Here is a 21,573-nt window from a genome sequence, read left to right on the forward strand (position 1 = left end):
GACGACAAAAATAAGCGATTAGCTTTAGTTAGTGTTCCTTTATGTAGCAAAATGTATGTTTAAACTAATGAAGTAAAAGATTTTTCATCAAATACTTGTCACTCACTTAGTCAATAGAAGTAATAGCTTCACTGAATATATCATTTCTCGACGTAATATGCTTGCCGTTTCGAGAGGATTACCGAAATAAAGTCATAATGGTAAATTAAATTGATTCACTGCCCATTTGAATTGCATAAATTGGCTATAAAGTTAACATAATCGTAAAAAATTAACCCATGTCATGGACATGATGAAGTGGTTAACTGTAATGTGCTCGTATACTATTCAACACGCAATGTGATCGTAACAGTCACTTTCAGAACGGGGTTAAATTCCAAAGCGCATAACAAACCGTTGGAGATTAATATGAATTACTGTCTTGGGCAGTTACTATTTTTGGGGAAACATTTTTTCAATTTTTCCCGATTTTTTTTGGGAAAGTTTTGAAGAAAATCGTGAAAATGCAGGAAAATTTGTCGAAAAATCCCAAAACGTTTTCCCAAGAATAGTCAGTGGTCTTCAGTCATAGGAAGAACGGTCCACATTGATCGAACACATGAAATCGATGGAATTTACGTTATTCTGAAGCTGTGCATAAATCCGACCACAAAATTCAAATATTTCTAACATCAGACAATATCTCACAAAATGAAACCAGAAATGGGTTACGAGTGTAGTAAAACACCATATTCATAATCTAAATTAAAAACCTCGCTCATCGTATATGGATAGTGCATGACGTTGGCATGGTTACACGCTGAGTGATACGACTTATGATTGACTACTCGAGAATAGTGAAGAGTCTTAAGTTCGTAACAACACATCAATCGAAATCAAAGCATAAAACCGGTACCGAATGTTCAATCAACTCCGGTTCGGCTGGCAGTATTAAACTTATCTACTTTTCAAGTTTAGCATAATTGCAGCTGCTCTGTTTCTCAGAAAATAAATTACCAGTCAAGTACAGCGAATACATTGAGGTACACGATACACGTTCAATAACAACCTAATTAAATCGCATATTAGTGGTAAGTAATAACTTACACATTCAATCAAGTAATCCCAAAGTATATACACCCGAACACAATCTAAAGATTTACGTATAATAAACAACAGAGCAAATACATACGTACACCAACCACCCAAAAACCATCCAAAACATAAACCGTTTAACATTGATTATGCTTTTATAACCAACTTTATTTCTCCTCCTCCGTCATTTCGGTATAACCCTGGGTATCTTATATCGAAACTAAAGTCTATTGTATACGCATCCTTAATTTAATTATATTCTGTTTCTGCCTAATGTATCTTACCCCAGAGATTATACGCCGAATCTTCAAATTTTCTTCATCTGCCATACGAAAACAAGCATTGCGATACCGACCGAACTTGTATGTATGTGGAAAGATGAGAGCATAATAACCATGTCAGATAATGTGTATGGCGAAAATAGAACAATAATTGTCCAGACCAGTGGTTTTGATTGTCGTATTTCCTATATTATAAGAACGAAAACACATCAGTGTAAGGGAAAGTCCGATGCATTGAGTGTATCTCTGGTATGTATATATGTGTATTACATAGCATAGCACAGCATTACACATCCCCAAATATATTCCAATTTTCTCCAACGTCCAAATAATTCCTCGTATATCTTTCGCATGTACATACGAGTAGAGCAAATCAATTATACTTGAATTGGAAAAGTTTTTATTGCCATTCGATAACAGAAAGTTTTCAGAATGGAGGACGAACCAGAAAAGAAGCAGAGGGAAAAAAACAGAATTCTGTGGAAATATCATAAATTGTCATATATTGGATTGCAAGCAATAGTCGTATATAAAAACATGTCTAAAATCTATAGGCATCAGTGGTTTGGTTAGCCCGTAAGAGTTATCGTCTGAAATGAAAATTTCGAATTTTTTTTTGTTCGTCTTCTTCTCTCGGTTACTGAAACTGATTCGGAAAGGTGAAAGGGTTTAAAGGGATTTTCTTGACTGAGTTGACCGCATTTGATATCATAATGTGGTTGTATATATCCATCCAAAAATTTGTGTATAGACGTTCCACGTATAATACACAGAAGCTTATTCGTCTTACCGATTGGATTCTGTGGTGTACCTTTCGGGTTGAGTAATTTTTAAAGGACCCGAGAAAAGGATATGATACGATATACCTTACCCATTTTCATGTTGTGTTTTTTTTCCCGTCCGCAAGAAAGGATAACTAGAAAAGGAAATTGAGAAGGAGCTTGATTTGTTACTGTCATAACATTTCAGGACAGTTCTTGTTGCAGAGAGTATTCTATTCGTCTTGTTCTACACATTATGACCCAATGAATTTATAATTTACCAAATTGCCGAAACAGTACCGGGGGACCGATAACTTCACTTGACGCTATGTATTCCATGTAACAACGGAAACTGGTGTGTGTACGAAAATGTATATTTCACAAATTCAAAATCGTATCCATAGCAAACATGGGTCAGCGGTGAATTTATTTTATTTATCTTTTGCTGAAGAATGGGCTTTAAGAGTCGACTGCCAACGGGAAACTCTCGGAAAATTATTTCTTTATGTTACCTGTGTGTATAAATATGACGAGATATGCCATGTGTGTGTGAGGGTGCCGTAAGATTATCGTTTTACAGATTTATGTTTTTGAACTGGTTCATATGTTACATGTATCAAAAATAAAAATAAAAAATTACATGACGTGGATGGTGGAAATTCCACATGCTGCATACAAGTCTGACAGAATTTCCATTTTTCTTTTTCTTTTTCGTTGCGAAAACTGAATAAATGTTTTAAATGCAAGTGTATGCAGAATGTTACTGTCAAATACTTTGGATACTTGCAGCATGAGTAGGTCGTTGAACAATGACGTTTACTTTGATGTGAAGAATAATTATGATTCGGAAAAAATATGTGAACGACCCTCTCCACACTGCCAGACACTTCTGACATTTCTACCAACATCGTATGGCCAAAGTAAGAATTTTAAAATTTTGTGATATTGACATCCGATTTTCGTATCCCGTCCACTAGACAGTGCCCACACCTACATTTCGGGTCATAGGAAGTCCCAATAGCGCAGAGAATCTTTTTTAGATTCGATATGGCTCTTACAATTAGTTTAATTTAATTCCTGCTCAGTTCAGGTCGACAATTTCTTTAATCCGTTTGATTGTCGGCTCAGGCCAGAATACTTTGGTGTGTCGACTTTGAACACAATTTTTCCAACGCTTTTTGTGTTCTCTTGGAAGCTATTCTCTAACTGCTGGATGTGGGCTAGGCTCTGGACAAATGAAGGTCTTAATCGATCCCAGACGATCAAGTGTATCCGACTTTTCATGTTGCTAAAAGCCTGAATGACCAGGCACCCAGACAACTATTTAGATTAGATTAGATTGTATGGGGTGAGACGAATCTCTGCACCTAAGCCTCCGTTGGGCCTGTTGTGAGTGCCCCTTTTTCGTCTAATTGGACCTACTGATTAAAGTGGAATCCGAACCATTTTCAAACGTAAGTCTTATCATCCTTACGTCGAGAGATACATTTCGACTTGAAATCCAGTATGAGTGTGATGTTTATGGGACATCACAGATGGCACTGTAAGTTACAATTGTGTATATGCATGACTGTCATACATGAGAAATCTTAGCAGCAACTAATCACACTTTGATTAGGAAAAACCGTATGAGAAAGTTTACTCCGGGAATCGAACCCGGGACCCATACGCTATGAATCCAATGCTCTACCGATTGAGCTACCTGGACCTCAGACAACTATTACTCTGTTACACTCTCCGAGACTGTTCATATTTCCTCGCATTCAAGCACTAGACTTGAGTTAACCAGAACTGACCTTAGCGCATTGACTATGAAAACGCTGTCAGAGCAAACCCAGTGAGATTTTAATATGATCTTAATTCTGATAGAGCGAACGTCTCTTGATTAATGCTTGCAAAGACTAAAGTGTGATGGAACTTTTCAATGCCGAGAACTTCACAAAAAATACCATCTGTACATGCTATCTACGTGGAATGCTAGTCTTCGATATATATGTCACAATGATTATCAATCGTCATGGATCGTCATTATCAATCTAGACTCAAAGTGAGAATCTAAAAATATCAGGAAAGACAACATTGCGAGTTATTCCGGAATTACGTACCCTTTTCATCTGTCGTCGATAAAAAAGACCAACAATAAGCGATCCGCACTGGTTACTGTTATCTTTTATGGTAAATTCTAAGATTAAACAAATGAAATAAAAGATTTTGTTCCAAATATTAGATAATTGTTTAAAACATTAAAGTAGCAGATTTAATGCATCTGTTTATATGCACCAACAGTACAGTGTAATGAATGTTGTATTTTAATCGGCAGGCAATTTACGGCAAAAATATTTACGTACAAATCGGTGTTTCTCTTCATTCTGCCGCAATCCCACACAAAGTACAATTGAAAACTTTTGTAGATTATACACACACCAATGTGGTATAAAATGTGTAGTTATAGGCAGGAAGGAATTACATTCCTATTGTAATGCCGTCATTGTTAAAATATTACACACATTGTGTTCGATCTGTGTGGATGGAAGTACCATCGGGGCGATAGGAGAAAATGCATCAGATAATAAATATACACTCCCCCAGACTACATAAGTATAAACATTTTTAGGTCGAGCGATGTTGCATATTATATAGGAATATATCACAATACTAGATATTCCATGCATCCATGTATAGAGACAGACACACGAGATTAGTTCCTATCAGAAATTCCATCTCGCAGCAACACACCAAACCAGAATCGATATTTCCGACATGCATTGCAATGTGTAACCATGTGGAGTGGAATATTATAGATGCGAAAAACATTTGGATACACCAATGCCAAATAGATTGATGCTACACGGAGAGTGTATACACAGTACACACATCTCTAAATGCATTGTATTTATTATTTGGAAAATCATTTCGAAAGCATTGACATTATGGTATAGATAAATAATTCATTTGATGTTGAAATTGAAGATGTGTACACAATCTTTGAAAAGGAATTTTTTTTTGTTGCCTCAATTTCCATTGATATGTCTTTTGCGCCCTTCTCTCTATGACGACGTGAATTAATATTAAAGCCAAATTGGAATGTATTTTCTGTTTGAGCATTTCGTTTGTGAGTAAATGAAAAGAAATAAATAAAATCAAGTTCGTGACTGTCATGTATATAGTTAATGTAATACACATTTCTCGAATACATGGCTTCGGAAAACGCTTAACACAAAGAGAAGAAGAAAAAAAAATGTTCAAAAAGAAAGAAAACAGTGGAACGTTTTCGAAAGCTTTTGATGTTTAAATAGATATCAGTCGAGGACACATTTTCTTTCGGAATCAGCATAGAATGGTTTGGTAAATATCTCCATTTTGGTGATTCTAATCATCGTGTCTCTGCATACAGTACACCTCATTCCCATTATTTACTTACTTTTTTTGGGTAATAAATTCTAATTTCTGAAAAGTTTGATTACCAACAAGCAGACTCGCTAGACTTATAAACATCTTCTAACGACAAAAAGACGACAGTAACAATCGATGAGCCCTAGGCAGTGTTGCAGTTGTTGTAAAATGTTTGTGGAAACTAATGAAGTAAAAGATTTTGTGTTGAACCATTAACCATGGTTTCAACAAACGAAGTCACACATTTTTTGGTATGATGAGCTATTTCACTATTTGTTGCTGCGTCCTTTCAACAACCATTTAGTATTAGTAGTTCTATTACTAGAACAATATTTTATTTATTAGAGGAACAGGTGGAATCTTGATAGGAAAGGGTTTCTGACACTTATAATTTCCATCATCTAACTTTCCAGCTTGAAACTAAGGCTATTTTATTGGGGTCTAGTGCGAAGGGCAGATATTTGGAAATTTATTTCGAAGACAAAATCCTGTGGGGATTTTCGATGATTTTCTAAGGATTTCCTTTACAGAGTGGTTGTAAATCAGAGTGAAAAAATTTCTAAAACAAAATCCTAAAAGGGTTTTTGAGGATTTTCTATGATTTTTACCTATTTGAAATGATTCTCAATCATTTGTACACGATTTTCAAGGATTTTCCTAAATTTAAACGAATTATCTGAGGATTTTCTTAACAAAGTATTTTCGTTAAGAGGCAGAAGGATTTATAAGTTTATCTGCCCCACATTCCTTACACTTTTTCCTTGATTTTTAAGTATTTTCTCTTTTAACTTTGAGGATTATCAATGATTTTTTTAGTTTTCTGAGGATTTTCTTCTATTCTTAGGATCTTAGAAGTTTTCAAAAATTTTCAAATGATTTTTTCCGGTTGACAGAGGATTTTCCAGTTTATCCGCCACACGGTCTAGTTTCGAGTTAGGGGCACGTAAGCTGCTAGGCTAGGTACTGGATTCAAGTAAGCTTATTGATTCCAGTTGGACTTGTGTGCTTTTAATTTTAGAACCCAAATGCGGGGGTTTGGTTTGCGAAGCTCGAAAATATTAGCAATTGACGTTACGTGTGCTCCTTCCATAAAACTAATACAAAATCGATTTTTTTTAGCGAATCTGTCTGAACTGCCTATGTTTCTTGTAAAATGGACTTGGACATTTTTCTTAAAATTTCCCGCTTAACTACATCCAGTCTCTTAAAATTCAAAATGATGGTCAAAAAGCCGTTTGCTTCAATATTATTTGAAGTCACGGAAACGTTCTGTCTGCCGGAAACAAATATAATAAAATTTAAAACATCAAAACCAGCCCATTATTACTGAGAATGAAGTACGACACCAAACAGCTACTCTATTGCACAGAGATTGTTCACAGACATCTGGGTAAGGGTAATAGTGTTTCGCTGTTGCTATATTCGCAAAAAGATTTTTCATATTACTCGTGTAGGTATTCCACCCGGCAAACTATCTAACCTTAAATAAAAATAATTGCGAATTTCATCTAGCTCAATTGCCAGTCACATTCGTTATGCAACAGGAAATAAAAAAAATCACATCACGTGGCTGTTGCTGTTTCCTGTTGTTTGTTTGAAGGCTTTTGTGTGTATTTTGTATGGATTCAATAGAATTTACGTCATAAGGATGGAAAATTTAAGTATACAGAGCTGCAGTCATGTGCGAGTTGTCCTTTCGCTCATATTGAATGTGAAAAACGATTTTATGGTTGATTATCGTAGGTGGGTCGGCCACGAACTCGATACGCAGTGTTGCCAAGCTGGGATCGGCCTGGTTTGGACCAGAGAACCAACCATAAAATCGCTTTTCGCATTCAATATGAGCGAAACGGCTTTTTTTGGACAATCGCACCCGACTACTGGTCGTATGTTCCCGATTTAATTGTCGATTCCGATTTTTATTTCTATTTTTGAATGAAAAATTGATTGGGAACCATTAACTCCTTAGACTTTACTGGCTTTACCTTTGACGAACATGCAGAGAGGCAATTAACTCATGTAAATGGCAGGATATGATTCGGGTAAATAATAACAGGTCAATAGGATACGACATTGTCTAATTAGTTTTCCCCCTCGAAGTAACTACTTCTGCCTCCAAATTTTGTTGCAATCTTTTGAATGTACAAAATTGTGTAAACCAGGGACCATTTTTGGGAAATATATTTTCCTAATTGTTCCAAACTTTCCGTATTTTCCCAATTTTTTGAAAACAAATTTTCGCAAATTTTGATGAATTTTCCTGCATTTTCCATTTTGAAAAAAACAAAATTTTTCATATTTTCCTGAATTTTCACACATTTTCTCAAATTTTCCTTAATTTCCACAAAAAATATTTTCGTGAAAATTTGGAAAAGTGAAGGAAAATTCAAGAAAATCGGAAAATATTTTCCCTCAAAAAATCACTGGCGTAAACTCACTCCAGTGAATGTTGTGCCCGTCTTCATTCCAGTTAAAATCGAAACGGTCTGATTAACAACGTCGTCAAACAACTTGATTTTCTTATTTTGTAACTTTGTAACCATCGAAACGACCCTTTTCATGGATGAATTTATGGCTGACCCTCTACTCCTTCTGTACATACACATACATGGCTCCACCGAAAATCTGAACATTTTATTGTGAACATTAAGCAGAATGTAAAAGATTAATGTTGTGCCAGCGAACCTGTATTGACAATATAGATTTATGACACCGTGAATATGAATTCAGTAAACCGAAAATATTAAATCCGAAAAGTTTAACGTTAAAAATTAATTTTATTTCAAACAGTAGCAAAGCCTCGGCCAGATTTTATGTATGTATATCGTTTTTGGCCGTCTGTTTTGTTTGTTTATGTGTTCACATGTTATTTGCTTCGAATCAATAATCGGCTTTATCAAAATAATGAAAACATCATCTGTTTTGCGTGTATAGTTTATGTGTGTGCACTGGAAATATATATTTTCGTAATAATATCATCGGTTTTAGTGGGAGTATTTTGGGTTATAATTTCATTTTCGTTAAATCAACAGAATAAACACAAAGATTATAGTTGAGCCGTTTATATCCATTGAATTTTCGAGAAAGGTTATGTATTTATGAGATTCACATCGTTTTAAATGTTACTTATGTTCGAGGAAATGTAATGTAGGACGAATTTAACACAGTTCGGTTAGCGTACATGTTGTTAGCACAATTATCCAACATAATAATTAAGAAAATTGTTTAACAAGTCAGCGGAAAGTTGGGAACTACAATGTGGTAAATGGTAAATGAATTCAGTTTTGCTTGTTACAGTTAGCTGTACCTATCCGACTGTCTTTATCAGATAAGTGAAATAATATAAGCGGAGGAAGTAACGAAACACCAGTTAGCCTATTCTTAAAACGGCTACCAATCTTTTATCGATAACAACGACAAAAGAAAACGAAAAGCTCAGGTCCAGCTTGATTTGTTTAGAAAACTTGCTAACAGCATTTTAGGCTACCAACAAGTTCTGTATGAACCACCGGCTTACGAACAACGCCTCGAAGTATGAAAGTGCGCTCTGAGGAAAGCTAGTCTTTAATTGACATCTCAGCTAAATGTAGGCTAGACATATGCACACAAATTCATCAGTCACGAGTCATTCAGTGTGTACATCGTTGCAACCAACAAACACAGTGCAACAACATGTAAAAAATTGGCTGACACGGCAATCGAACCTGGATGATTAAGGTGGAAGGCTAGTACGTAGCCATCGATACATCTCGTCCGTGTTGTTCTTATGCATCAAAAGTTTTAAAAATAGAAAAGAAGTAAAAGCAGGGAAAATGTTGAGGTAAACATTTTCTCATTTCCCACATTTTAGGAAATGTAGGAAAATATGGGGAAGTTAAGTTCAAGAAAATTTGGGAAAATGTGTTTTCCCGATAATAGTCCGTGAGTAACAGACGAGCGACACTTTGTAGATGTATTCATAAACGGAAAGCATACAATTAGTAAATCTGCTATTTCTTTTGTTGAGAGTGTATGTTGAGTGTTGAATTTAGAATCTTTTACTTCATTTGTTTCAACACACAGATTTTGCTATATAAGAGAACACTAGCGTAAACTTATCGTTTTTTTTTTTCGCCGGCATCGGTAACAAATGCTTGATCAGACGTAACCTGCAATAAAACTACTTAATTTTCTTTCTTATTCACTCAACAGATGTGACTCAAATGAAATGAATGCATTGCATTCTTCATTTTTTCTCACATCCCCCTTATTTTGTAATCGAAATATCTTTATCTCCGGAAGACCAATCCTAGACTGAGAATGTTTCCTAAGCTTTCTATTATGAGCTGCAGGTGTTAGCCACGTGTACAGAAAAGGTCCTTGGGAAACAGCGATTCGAACAACGATTCGAATGTAAGGTATACGCCAAAAATCGGATAAAATAAACAAAAAAATTACTTAAAGACATCAAACAAAACAAACCAAGGCTATTCCCGTAAATTCCATTCTTTTATTAAATTTCCCTAAAATAATTCGGCGCAATGTTTCGCTACATATATACTCTCACTCCCAATGTTATATTCATATCTGGCTTTATTAAAGAAAATTTCTCTTCACATTTTCCTTGTGAGACGTGTGCTGTGTGTGTGTTTTTTTTTTTTTTTTGCTTCGTCAGTACACTAGAAATAATATAGCTCTGTGCATACAAAGAACAACCTTACGATTCCCCTACACACCACATTAACGAAGAATATAAAAGACGAGTGGAAAGAAAGACGAGAGAGAAAAAAAAATTGTATAAACTCAATGTTATCTGTAAGGGAAAGTAATAATATCTTGGAGTTTCCTTATCGGATCATTTTCGTCGGAATTTTTTTTTCCTGTTCCTATCATCATACATAAACTCAAAGAAAATACGAAATTATTCAAAAACTAAAGTCATAAAGAATGTTTTCGCTTTGATGAATTCTTTTTGGAATATTACTTGATGGGGAAGAGGATAATAATATAAAAAAAGAGACGAATATGAAAAGAAAACGAATATATCTACGGTGGAAAGAATGTATATGGGTACATATAATGCTTTGACATTAAATACTTCACTATGAGAACCAACCACGAAAAATAAATACAGAAAATGTACACTAGAAAAAGAAGTTAGGCAAAAAAAATATCCACCGTACACAGACAGAAGGCAACATTTTGAGGACATTGTTCGTTTTAAGTTTAACATCAGATTAGATTTTCCTCGTCAAACTTAAAATGATGCAACTATGCACTGTAGTGAAGAAGGGCATAAAAATAGTTTCGGTTCAAAAAATAAATAAAATAAAGGAAAATAAAAAGGGAACAACAACACGACAATATATTATGGAAAATAAATGTATGTGCACCTCCTCTTCATATGCATTTATCCTTCTTCAGATAGAAGTTGTTGTAACAGAGCTCTGTCAAAACATGTGCACAATTTACATTTTTATTACTCGAATAAAAAGGTAATAACCGGATACGGCTCTGAGCACACGACAATAAAATAGTTGGGCCGGTACAATGCCAATGGTGACAGTACGAATTGCAACCAGCAATTAAGAAACCGGTGAAGAAATACCGGTAATGGTGGAAACCGTTTACCGGTTTTGATCGAAGTAATGGTGCATTAGAGCATTAGGTAACTACAGCAAATTTTTTTACTTTACGAGTGGAAGCTTATATCCTCACATAATCCCCCGAGTGAATACATAAATTTTACTCAGCGCAGTGTGCGACTGGGGTGATATGTGACTTCATTGTCAATTTTGTTTTTGTTTTTTGTTAAGTAAAAGATGGCATTTGTTACAATCAACAAATAGCTATTTTGCTAACTAGTTATTAAATGTGATGTTTTGCGGAATAGATGTGAGATTCACACATCGTTTGCGTAAAATCCCCATTTACTAATGTGTTAGCAACGTCATAATTACATATCTACAGCCTAATCATGCACTTCGCACCGAGATTTATGCAACGTTTTATGCAACAGTGGGATCTAAAGTTCGCAGTTTTCGAACATTATGATCTCGAGTTCCGTAAGACGTATCCGTAAGAAGTAATAGATTCGATGACTATATTCGATGAGACATGCTTCCAGTATGATTTTCTAAACAATCTGTCGAAACTACTTCTATTAATAGAAGTAATAGATTCGATGACTATATTATGACATTTGAGATATGCTTGCAGTGTGTGTGCGGAAAATTTGAGGTCAGTTCACGTTTACTTTCAAATCACCTGAACCTGACCTGTGTAAAATTTACCAAAAAAATTTGGTAACCTGACAATCTGTCAGGTCAGCGCATACTATTTCATTTGAAGTCAGATTTCAGGTCAGGTTAGAGACATACATTCAGGTTCAGATCATCTTAGGTTTCAGCTTCAGGTCAGGTTTTGAGTTGGTCCGACCTGTTCCGAGCCTCATGTATTGTATACATTTATAGTAAAGACGGCAGCATTAGAATCACGGTGTTAAATAAGAGCACCGCCAAAATGCGTAATATTAAACACTTTATTGACAGTCATCAACAACAAGCATACAACAACAATATAGACAAAGTACAGAAAATTCATTTGCCTGATAACACAATTAATGACAAAGTTTCGACGATAGAATGTTACATCAAATCCACTTATACCGTCGCTTAATAAAACACTAACACTCTGTGTTCAGATTAAAATTTAATTTTCCAATCTATTCCGCATTGCAACGAAAGTTAATTATTGCGATCAATTTCCGTTCATTTTATGAGAGATATCGACTAACTACTTTGAGTATAAAAAGAAAATTTCTAATTTTACTTAACAAAGGCAATTGATTTCAACTTACTTTTCCCGATTACTATTGTGATCCAATTTTTGGTACGGATGAATATTCTGACTGAAATGATTTGTTTTATTTGTGCTATTCTCAACTCGGCTGAAATGTTGATTGGGACTGTTCTTTCCGGATCCTGGTGATATTTTCCCTGCTAACGCCTCCAATGAGCTCAACATTTCTAAGTGAAAATGTGTCCGCGAAAATAAAAACCTCAAGAATCACAGTGTTGGTCTTTCGTGTTTTTTTCTTTGCTTTTTAATTAAATCCTCTTCACCGTCAGATTGCGAGTTGAATTAATTTTCTAAATTTTTATGAACCACCACACACGCACGCACAAGCTGATATTATGTTAAAACAACGACAAATTTGTAATAATAGCTCTTCGGTTGTTGTTATCAACGCACGTACACTTTTTGTTTTAAATTTAAAAAAAATTAATATTTTATTGCCACTCTGCCACTCACAAAATTTTTACGAATAAATTTTTTCTTTCTTGGTATTATTCGTCAATTAACAGAACTTAATATTTGATTTGGCTTTGAAACATTCCAACAATCAACAACGAAAAACAAACTAAAAAAATTTCCAAGTGAAAAACTACACAAAAAATGTACCATTTAATGAAGGCGTTCGCTTCCACCCAATATGGTTCATTAAAATGAAATTAAAAAACAAAAAACAAAATTTATTTCAAAAAATTTCGGACTCGAAACAATCAGATGTTACAAAATATTTCCAATGTACACTACGTTTACAACGCTAAACACTGTTTGAATTTCATACATGTTGCTCGGAATAATATTGTGTGAAGCACCAGCGCTCGGGTTATAATTTATTTTTTATTTTTTTCCTCTTCTATATTCTTTCGTGTATGCAATGAATAAAAAAAACTTTTTTTATCTTATTTTATTCGTTAAGTACATAAAACGTCCTGATAACAATGTTTTATCGTATATAATACGCCTCTGTTGTGATAACATATCTAGGCGACCAGATAAAGTGCTCGTGTATGTACCTGTCGTAATAATTACAAAAGAGAAATTTATTATTCATCATACTAAGTCAAATACAAATTTTTGTTTAATTTATTTTTTTTGTGAATATTATTTTTGGTTCACTTATAGTTTGTGAAAATGAAAAGGTGCACATGATAAAGTGGATTTTTTTTCTCTCTACATAACACTCATTTATCGATAACGGTTACATATGCCATATGATTCATATTAACGTGGGGTTTTTAGATTCCGTTCACATTTTTAATAACGTTCTCATTGTTGAACACTAAGTGATAAGACTGAACAAATCGAATATATGGGATCCACCCAAAATACCGAATGCGATATCGTCGGACTTTAACCGAACCAGTTGAGAATTATAGTAGATAGTAGAATGGTAGCTTCGGACGAAATTCGTATGTCTAGCGCAAAACGAAATCCCATATAACAATTCTGTACAAAACTCGTACCTTATCTGTTATCGACCCGGACGACAAAAATAAATGATGAGCTTCTTCTAACGTTGTCTTATTATACCAAATTGTATGATAAAGCTAATGAAGTAGTAGATTTTGTTCCAAACAGTAGAAAATAGTTCGATCACTAGAAGTAACAGATTTAATTATTACGAATATGATGAATCATCATTGATGATACAATTACCATCATGTTTGTCAGAGCCTGTTGGACTCTTATGGAGGTCTAGATTCCGAAAAGAATGATCGTAGGGCTAATGTGGAAAGGTTGAAAAATTGCTTTGGATACAGTTCCTTGTTACAAATTGATAAAATATCGATTATTTTCACAAAATCAATATCAATCGAATGTTTTATTGAAAATCGATAAATATTGACCCATAATCGATAACTATCGACTGATTATCGATAAATATCGACTGATAATCGATAAATATCGACTAATAATCGATAAATATCGACTGATAATCGATAAATATCGACTGATAATCGATAAATATCGACTGATAATCAATAAACATTCGATAAAACATTCTATTGATAATGTATCAACTGATGATCGATAAATATCGACTGATAATCGATAAATCGATAAATATATCGACTATTTGAAAGTTTTATCGGTATTTTTCCGTGAACATGAACTAACTTAGCGCTACAGCGTAAATTTTATGATCAAAGAATTATTTTGGACCACATAGTTATGCCGGTTATGGACTTAATCGTATATGGAAAAATTGGCTTAACGGAACAGTGCCTCATTCGGTGGGTTGCGTCAATCCTCTATTTATGCAAGTAATGGTTACACGTAAACCATATAATTTGTACTAAAGAACCAGTAAGAATTGTAGAGCAGACATGTGTCATTAATCTAATATTTATCGGTTGATAAGTGGGAAAATTACATTGATTGTCATTTATATGCCGCCTATACATCTAATGAAACGAAGGAATAGATTATGGACTTTGTTTACCAGTGAATCACAACCGTCTTCGAGTGGGTTTTGAATTTATTTTTTACACTTTGTTGATTTTCTGAAAATGTTACGTGCTAAACACGTTGCTGTGTCCAAGTTTTCAATTTGTGCTATGTGAAGTACTACATAGATTGCTTGAAAATATGTGTAACTTAGAAAAACTTCATTTCGGAACCCACTGAAAGCTGTGCATCTACCTTCATAAAAATCACATACCGAACGAGCGAGAATTATTAGCGAGAATATTTTCCCGAATTTTCTCAAATTTTCACGATTATTCGAGCAAATCGTTCCTTGAAAAACGTTTCGCAAAAATTCATGAAAATGTGAGAAAATATTTTCGCGAATATGTATAATATATACTGCCTGGAATATTCACATTTGGCGCCCATCCCTGACGTCGACGTCCCTGCTGCCAAAGCAGTTAGCCTGATAAATGAAAAGATTCAAGATCAACAACTGGAAATATCTCCAAAACTGAAAATCGTTGACCAGGTCAACCTTAAAATTCTCATGTATTCAAGGGTGTCATTCTGAGTTAATCAAAAATATTCCTCGAATGACAAACTAAAATCATTAATTATTATCGGAGAGATTTTCAACGATTGCATACAAGCGGATCAAAATTTTCCACTTCAACATTCTTCAGCACTAAAATCCCTCGCTCTTATATGCAATTATAACTTATGCATCCAGAAATGATGTACACAAATTCCATAACTAACTGTCCACTGGACAGTGTCCACTATACATTTTGATGGAATAAAACTATGGTTTAGCAAAAGTATACAAAAATTGGATAGCATTCGCGTAACATGTTCAACGTTTTACCTACCGTTTCGATATGTAATTTAAACGTATGCCATTGTCTGTTTTGAAAATGAAAATTGGCTGTGATTAACATCTTCATCATCACACACGGATTACGCTTTCTGGATGATTTTTTTTTTGTTTGTGTATCGAATGAAAATATCGACCGAGTTGAAAACGTTTGGAAAACAATTTTTTTTCGGAACCAATGGTTGAATTGCCTTCGATATAGATAGTGGCTGTATAACACAAAGCGAAAATTTCCATGTAACATACTCCGTGATGTCGATGTTATCCCCCCCCCACGCTCACTCTGTTACGTTATTATACGTTTCTCTCGTTTTATATCGATACGGGGTGATGAATCACCCTACGGGGTTAAAATTATTTGATTTTTTGCTGTTCTTTTTTTGTGCCTCCAACAGAAAATTATGCTAATAAAGAGGATGATAGGGAAAAAATGATACAATGGTGGGTTAAACAGAATCTTTTTTTTTCTGCTCGTTCGGCTCTCTCGTCTCGGTGCGGTGTATGTTTTTGTGCACTTTAAGAATTTGATTTTTTTATACAATACGGAAAACAGATATTTTATATTCAAGGAAACACATAAAAATTTTATTTACGCAAAGAATAACAAACAGGATGAATTTGTACATATATATAAATGGGACGGAGTGATGTCGATGTGGATACGAACGACTATATATGGTTATTACATCTGGATATTATGGGAACATCTATCTATATATGTACGTACGTACGTACCACACACATTTCTGTCCTGGAAAGTGGATAAATGTTGTTTCGATTGTGTGTTTTATGCCTTTGCAGACGGGCAGGGGTGTGGGTGGGTTTTCAGAAAACGATGCCAAACTAGACCTACATAAATATGAATTATTCGGTTATGTCCATAGAGGGAAATTAGGCTCATAGTAAATATGTTACGAAATGGGGGGGGCTATGTTCGATGCTATATTGGGCCATTATAGGAATTTAGTAGGATCTTTGTTAAGAGTCTCAGAGGACATATTAACATCAGCACGGTAAATTTTCATTATTGGATCAATTGATTTATTTGCATCGGCTTGAGCGGAGTGAAATATTGCAGATAAACCATTTTATTTAAGAAAAGGGTGTCTAATGGATAAGTCATTGAGTGTGTAATTTGCACATATCTCTTTGACAATGGGCTGTATCTGTAGATCGAATAATGTGGCTTGTAAATGCTGAAAAGGTCAGCTACACCGTTTAACAGTGGATGTTCCTAATTTTGTACTAAAATTTTGCACCAGAGTCACGATATCCAGTTATGACACTTGCTCGAGGTGTAGCTTCACAATATATCTGCTATCAAAACAATAATGTCATTTGTCATCGACAACAACGTTCATATTAAGCAATGAGTTCTAACTAATGTCGTGTTTTATTGTAAATCGTACCTTAAAACTAACGAAGTACAAGATTCAGTCATTGCTTCCATACCCCAATAAAACCCTATTTGCCCGGAAAGTGCACACAATTACCTTTCTAATGACACCCCACACGACCATGCAAGTTTCGTGTACCTCGAGAAATTTCTGTAAGGAAAGTGTAAGTTTTCAATCTTTTACGGTTGAAAACTTCAACTGTACATATCTCAGTGTGGATGAATTTCCAGTACGGCTCGTGTAACTGGAGTATTTTTTGTAAGAAAAGTGCAACTTTTCGGTTTTTGATCACCTCACATTAGCCACACAAGCTTCAAAGAATTTTTTTTAAAGTGGTTTTGGCTTCTGGGGTCGAATAACTTACTGGGCGCATATAAAAAATTCTAAAAGAAAATGCATCCGCCTTCTGTTTTTCAGAAGAATCCTTCATGATAAAACGAACGAAGTAGAAGATTTACCATCAATTTCATAATAACGTTAATATCTACTGCAATATCTGCAACATGAAAAAGATAAATTTGAAAACCCATAAAAACCCCTTGCTTCTACCTACGTAGTGGCGAGGCTTAATCAGATAGATAGACTAGCCAAAATAGGTTTTGTACTCAAATGATGGCATAGTGTGTTGGGTAGGTCTTGGTGTCCTGAGGACGAAATACATTAACTGTGGTTCCCGTTCAGTCGCATCACAAACAAGAAAACTAAAAATGTTTAAAGGATTTTCAAACATTTTTACGGCTTTTCCTTTGATTTTCAAGGATTATCTTTAAATTGGAACGACTCTCGTGAGGATTTCAAACGAATTTGAGGATTTTCTTAACAAAGTGCGAAGGGATTTTCTATATTTATCTGCCCCTCGATGACATCGAGTCGATGTAATTAGTGCTTGGGTAAAAATTTCTCATTAGTTCCAGTGTTTCAGTGTAGCGCCTCATCGTCCCCTCGTCCTCCAAGAACATTATATCGATTTATTTCCGTGTAAATATTGAAAACTTTATTTCCAGTCAGTGGATCGTATTTTAAACAACCCCGAACCCCGGATCCGTTTTCTCTTTTCATCCTGTAAACATTTTTTTTTTCTCTTCAATATTTATTGGACGGTCTACTTCTTCTCATATCTTGTTTCTTGCACCGAATTGCGGACAGTGTCAACTTATTATACCGTTCAAGTATACCGAAACAAAGCAAAAGGAAAATACAAATTCAACCGTACACAGTTTCGGTTCTGTCGATACCATTCAAAAATACGAAAAAAGTTCTTCGTAAGTTCAAAAGAAAAACTTTTTTATTTTCCTGAAGATTTAGAATATTTTCAGAGACACGATGTGTTTATATGCGGGGAAATCGGTATACATATTGTGTAGCGATAAAAAGGAAAACCGTTGTGCATGTCAGTCGTATGTATAAATATATGTAAACTTGTGCAAATAAAAGAAGAAAAACAATTTTTGATACAAATATCTAATGCACACATGTGACTGTATATGTTTATAGATATATATGTCCTGCTTGCTTGACCCTATTTGCAAATCATGTTTCGAGGGATTTTTCAACTGGACAACCAACCGAACATTTATAAAAGCACACAGCACTTTGCATTATATTTTATTTACAAACCGTAAACCATTTCGAATGAGCAGAAAATATAAAAATGTTTGCCAACCACTTAATTCAAATCCGTAAGAATAAGCAAATATCAACCTTATTAAACGGATTTCCCTTTAATTCCAACCAGTTTAATATTGTATTACTCCTTGTATAATGTTGTTGCAGAGTGAATTCATATGTGTAGTCGTTTGTTGCAAAGTATAATCTAAATGCTTTTACACAACACCCCAAAACAAAGCATAAACACACACACACCATATACACTTGTACATAATTAAGTAGTTTCTGACCATAATTTCCTTTCACATAGAGAGATGGGAATGTGCCATATATGCTTACCGACAACACATATGATTAGCCTTAAACTCATGAATATTTGACCAGATATGGTCCAAAGTACAACGAACCCCTCACAGAATTGCATGACATAATCTTTTTAGAAGGAGAACTGGAATTTTATACATTGCACACAAACGTTTTGCATATTTATACACGTACAGCAGAGAGATGCACAATTAATCATAATTGGGACTTCATTTGATTTCAAATTAATAGATTGGACAGTGATTGAATGGGGATAGGGTGGATAGACGAAAAGCTTTTTTTACAGTTCTATGAAATACATGTAAAATGAATGGTTTGGGGGTGTTTACCAGTTTTATACCCTTGCTGTTCTCTGACTTCACTCATTCATACTACATATTCATTGTGTTTGACACAATACATGACTTGACTAACCGTTCGACATTTCTAAGCATCATTCAAGCGTTAAATTCATCATTGTTGATTTTTCTGATAATTCCAGTTGTGATCGTAACAAATTGCTGGGATAGTCTCAAACCAATCTTCATAGGTCGTGCGAGCACATATCAGGGCTGTAGAAATTATCTTCAAGAATTTCAAAAATTTAGAGAGTTTCCAAGAATCTTCAGAACTTTCGAGTATTTAAAGTCTGTCTTGCAGTTCTTGAAATTCTTAAAAATTCTCCAAATTTCCGAAACTCTTGAAAATTTATGAAAATAAGCCCTGATGTCTACACGCACTACATATGAGGATTCGCTTGAGACAACAATTGGTAACAATCTCGACTGGACCAGCGAAGAATTTAACGCTTCAATAGTGTTTACGAGTTGGGAATTAGAATTTCGAGCATTTTCAAGAATCTCAAGAATATCAAGTTTTTTCAGTTCTGGACATACCTGAGATTTTTTAGAGATTTAAAAAGTCATCTCTGTGACCGTCCAGTCAATTAAGTATTTCCAGTTTATGATCTTTTGGCGCAAAATTTAAAACTGCTTGGGCGAATTCAAATTTTGCGCCAAAACATCGTAAACTGAGAATCAATTAACTGGAAAGAATTTTATAATTTCCAGCATTTTCCATAATTTTGAGAATTTCCAAGAATCAATTGAACGAAAATAGGTCCTGATACACATATAGTTGGTTACGTATCACATCTGAATCTACTACTTCTTTTCATATTGAAATTTTCAACAGATTTGAAATAAAATCTTGTACTTCATTGGTCTTAACATAATTTTGCCAAAATTATTTTGGCTACATAAGGCAGCATTGGCTAGAGTTCTTCGCTTATTTCTATATTGTCACAGACAAATGATCCATATGATTGAGGATTCGTGTAAAAACGGTACATTTAACGTATTAGCCCCATTTCAGTGTACTTCGTACGGGGATTAAATTATCTCAAAAAAATCATAGCTCAGGATTACAGATGCGTTGTTTGTTCGAGTGTTTGCCTACTGTTTGCTGATATAATTCCATGGTCCGTTAAAACTTTTTTTTTTCTGTACAAACGATACTCAAGTTGATGAAGTGTTGTCAAATTTGCAAAAAATGAGTGAATGTTTGCTGATGAAATTGAAAGTTAACTGCCGACCTATGTTATAAAGAATGATTGATGTCCGGCACTAGAAAACAACTGGTACGGTGCGATTTGCGTTCGTTATTAATAAAAAAAAAAATCGCCATGTGTAGCATATAGAGGTTCCTTGTGTGTACTCAACTCAAAATGAAAATGTTACAAAAATTGCAAAATTCCCATCCCTCCAAATCCGGATGGAAATTTTATATATGAAAATTATGTTGAGTGGTCTGCTAAATTTCATCAAATTTCAAATTCATGCGCATCTCGCATGGATTTGAGACTGGTTATAAATTTAATAATAAAAAAAGAAGAAAAGTTCCGCTCTTTTCATGTCAAAATTCATTTATTTTGGATAGGTGATGATGAAGGTTGATTTATTTATGCAGCATGTAACGACTAGGAAGCGAAAACTGTTACCATGGCCATTGTTATTCCATATTCGAAAGGGAACCGAATATTCTGGATAATCTCTGGCATTGTTATGGGTTTTTTCGGAAAAAGGATGTTTGTTAAATAAAACGTAGACACATTCATCGCAATAACATTGGTCGGTTGATAGGGATGGACGGGTATGTTTGAGAAAAAAAAAACGGAACAATGAATTTGAGTTTTCAGAATTTTATCGATTTTTAAAACAGAAATGTTGTTCGGATCGGATTTCATAAAATAGAAGCAGATGAGTAACGGAGGAGTAACTAACTCAGGGATGGGGAACAAGAGTTTATCAAATTATCGGACATATTAAGTTTTGGACAATTTGAACTCATACAAAAATTCTAATTCTAATTCTCAGTGCGTTTTCGGTTGGCGACAGGGTATATTTCCACGAAATTGATTTGTGAAAATTCTTACATTTCTTGAAAATGCAAAGGCTAAAGACAATGTTAAAAATTCTGAAGAGATGATCTTTTCTTCAGACATCTGTCCCATCTGTTATCGACAACAATGACAAGAAGAAGCAATTATGTCTGACTAATGAGCCTTTTATAGCAAAATGTCACAACTAGTGAAGTATAAGATTTTCTTTTGTTGGTATACGAGTAAATCTACCAACCAA

At 34.5% G+C, this 21,573-nt stretch overlaps 1 protein-coding gene across 4 annotated transcripts in view; it reads right to left on the bottom strand.

Moving 5' to 3' along the window:
- LOC119079053 (CUGBP Elav-like family member 1) overlaps nucleotides 1-21,573 on the bottom strand; it is a 158,141-nt gene that overhangs the window by 71,129 nt on the left and 65,439 nt on the right. For all 4 annotated transcript variants that reach the window (XM_037186852.1, XM_037186851.1, XM_037186854.1 and 1 more), the window contains exon 2: nucleotides 12,348-13,353. In XM_037186852.1, the coding sequence (XP_037042747.1) occupies nucleotides 12,348-12,514 (167 nt within the window). In that variant the 5' untranslated portion in view covers nucleotides 12,515-13,353. The remainder of the gene's footprint in view (nucleotides 1-12,347; nucleotides 13,354-21,573) is intronic.

Source organism: Bradysia coprophila, unplaced genomic scaffold (genome assembly GCF_014529535.1).
Source record: "Bradysia coprophila strain Holo2 unplaced genomic scaffold, BU_Bcop_v1 contig_297, whole genome shotgun sequence".
NCBI lineage: Eukaryota > Metazoa > Arthropoda > Insecta > Diptera > Sciaridae > Bradysia > Bradysia coprophila.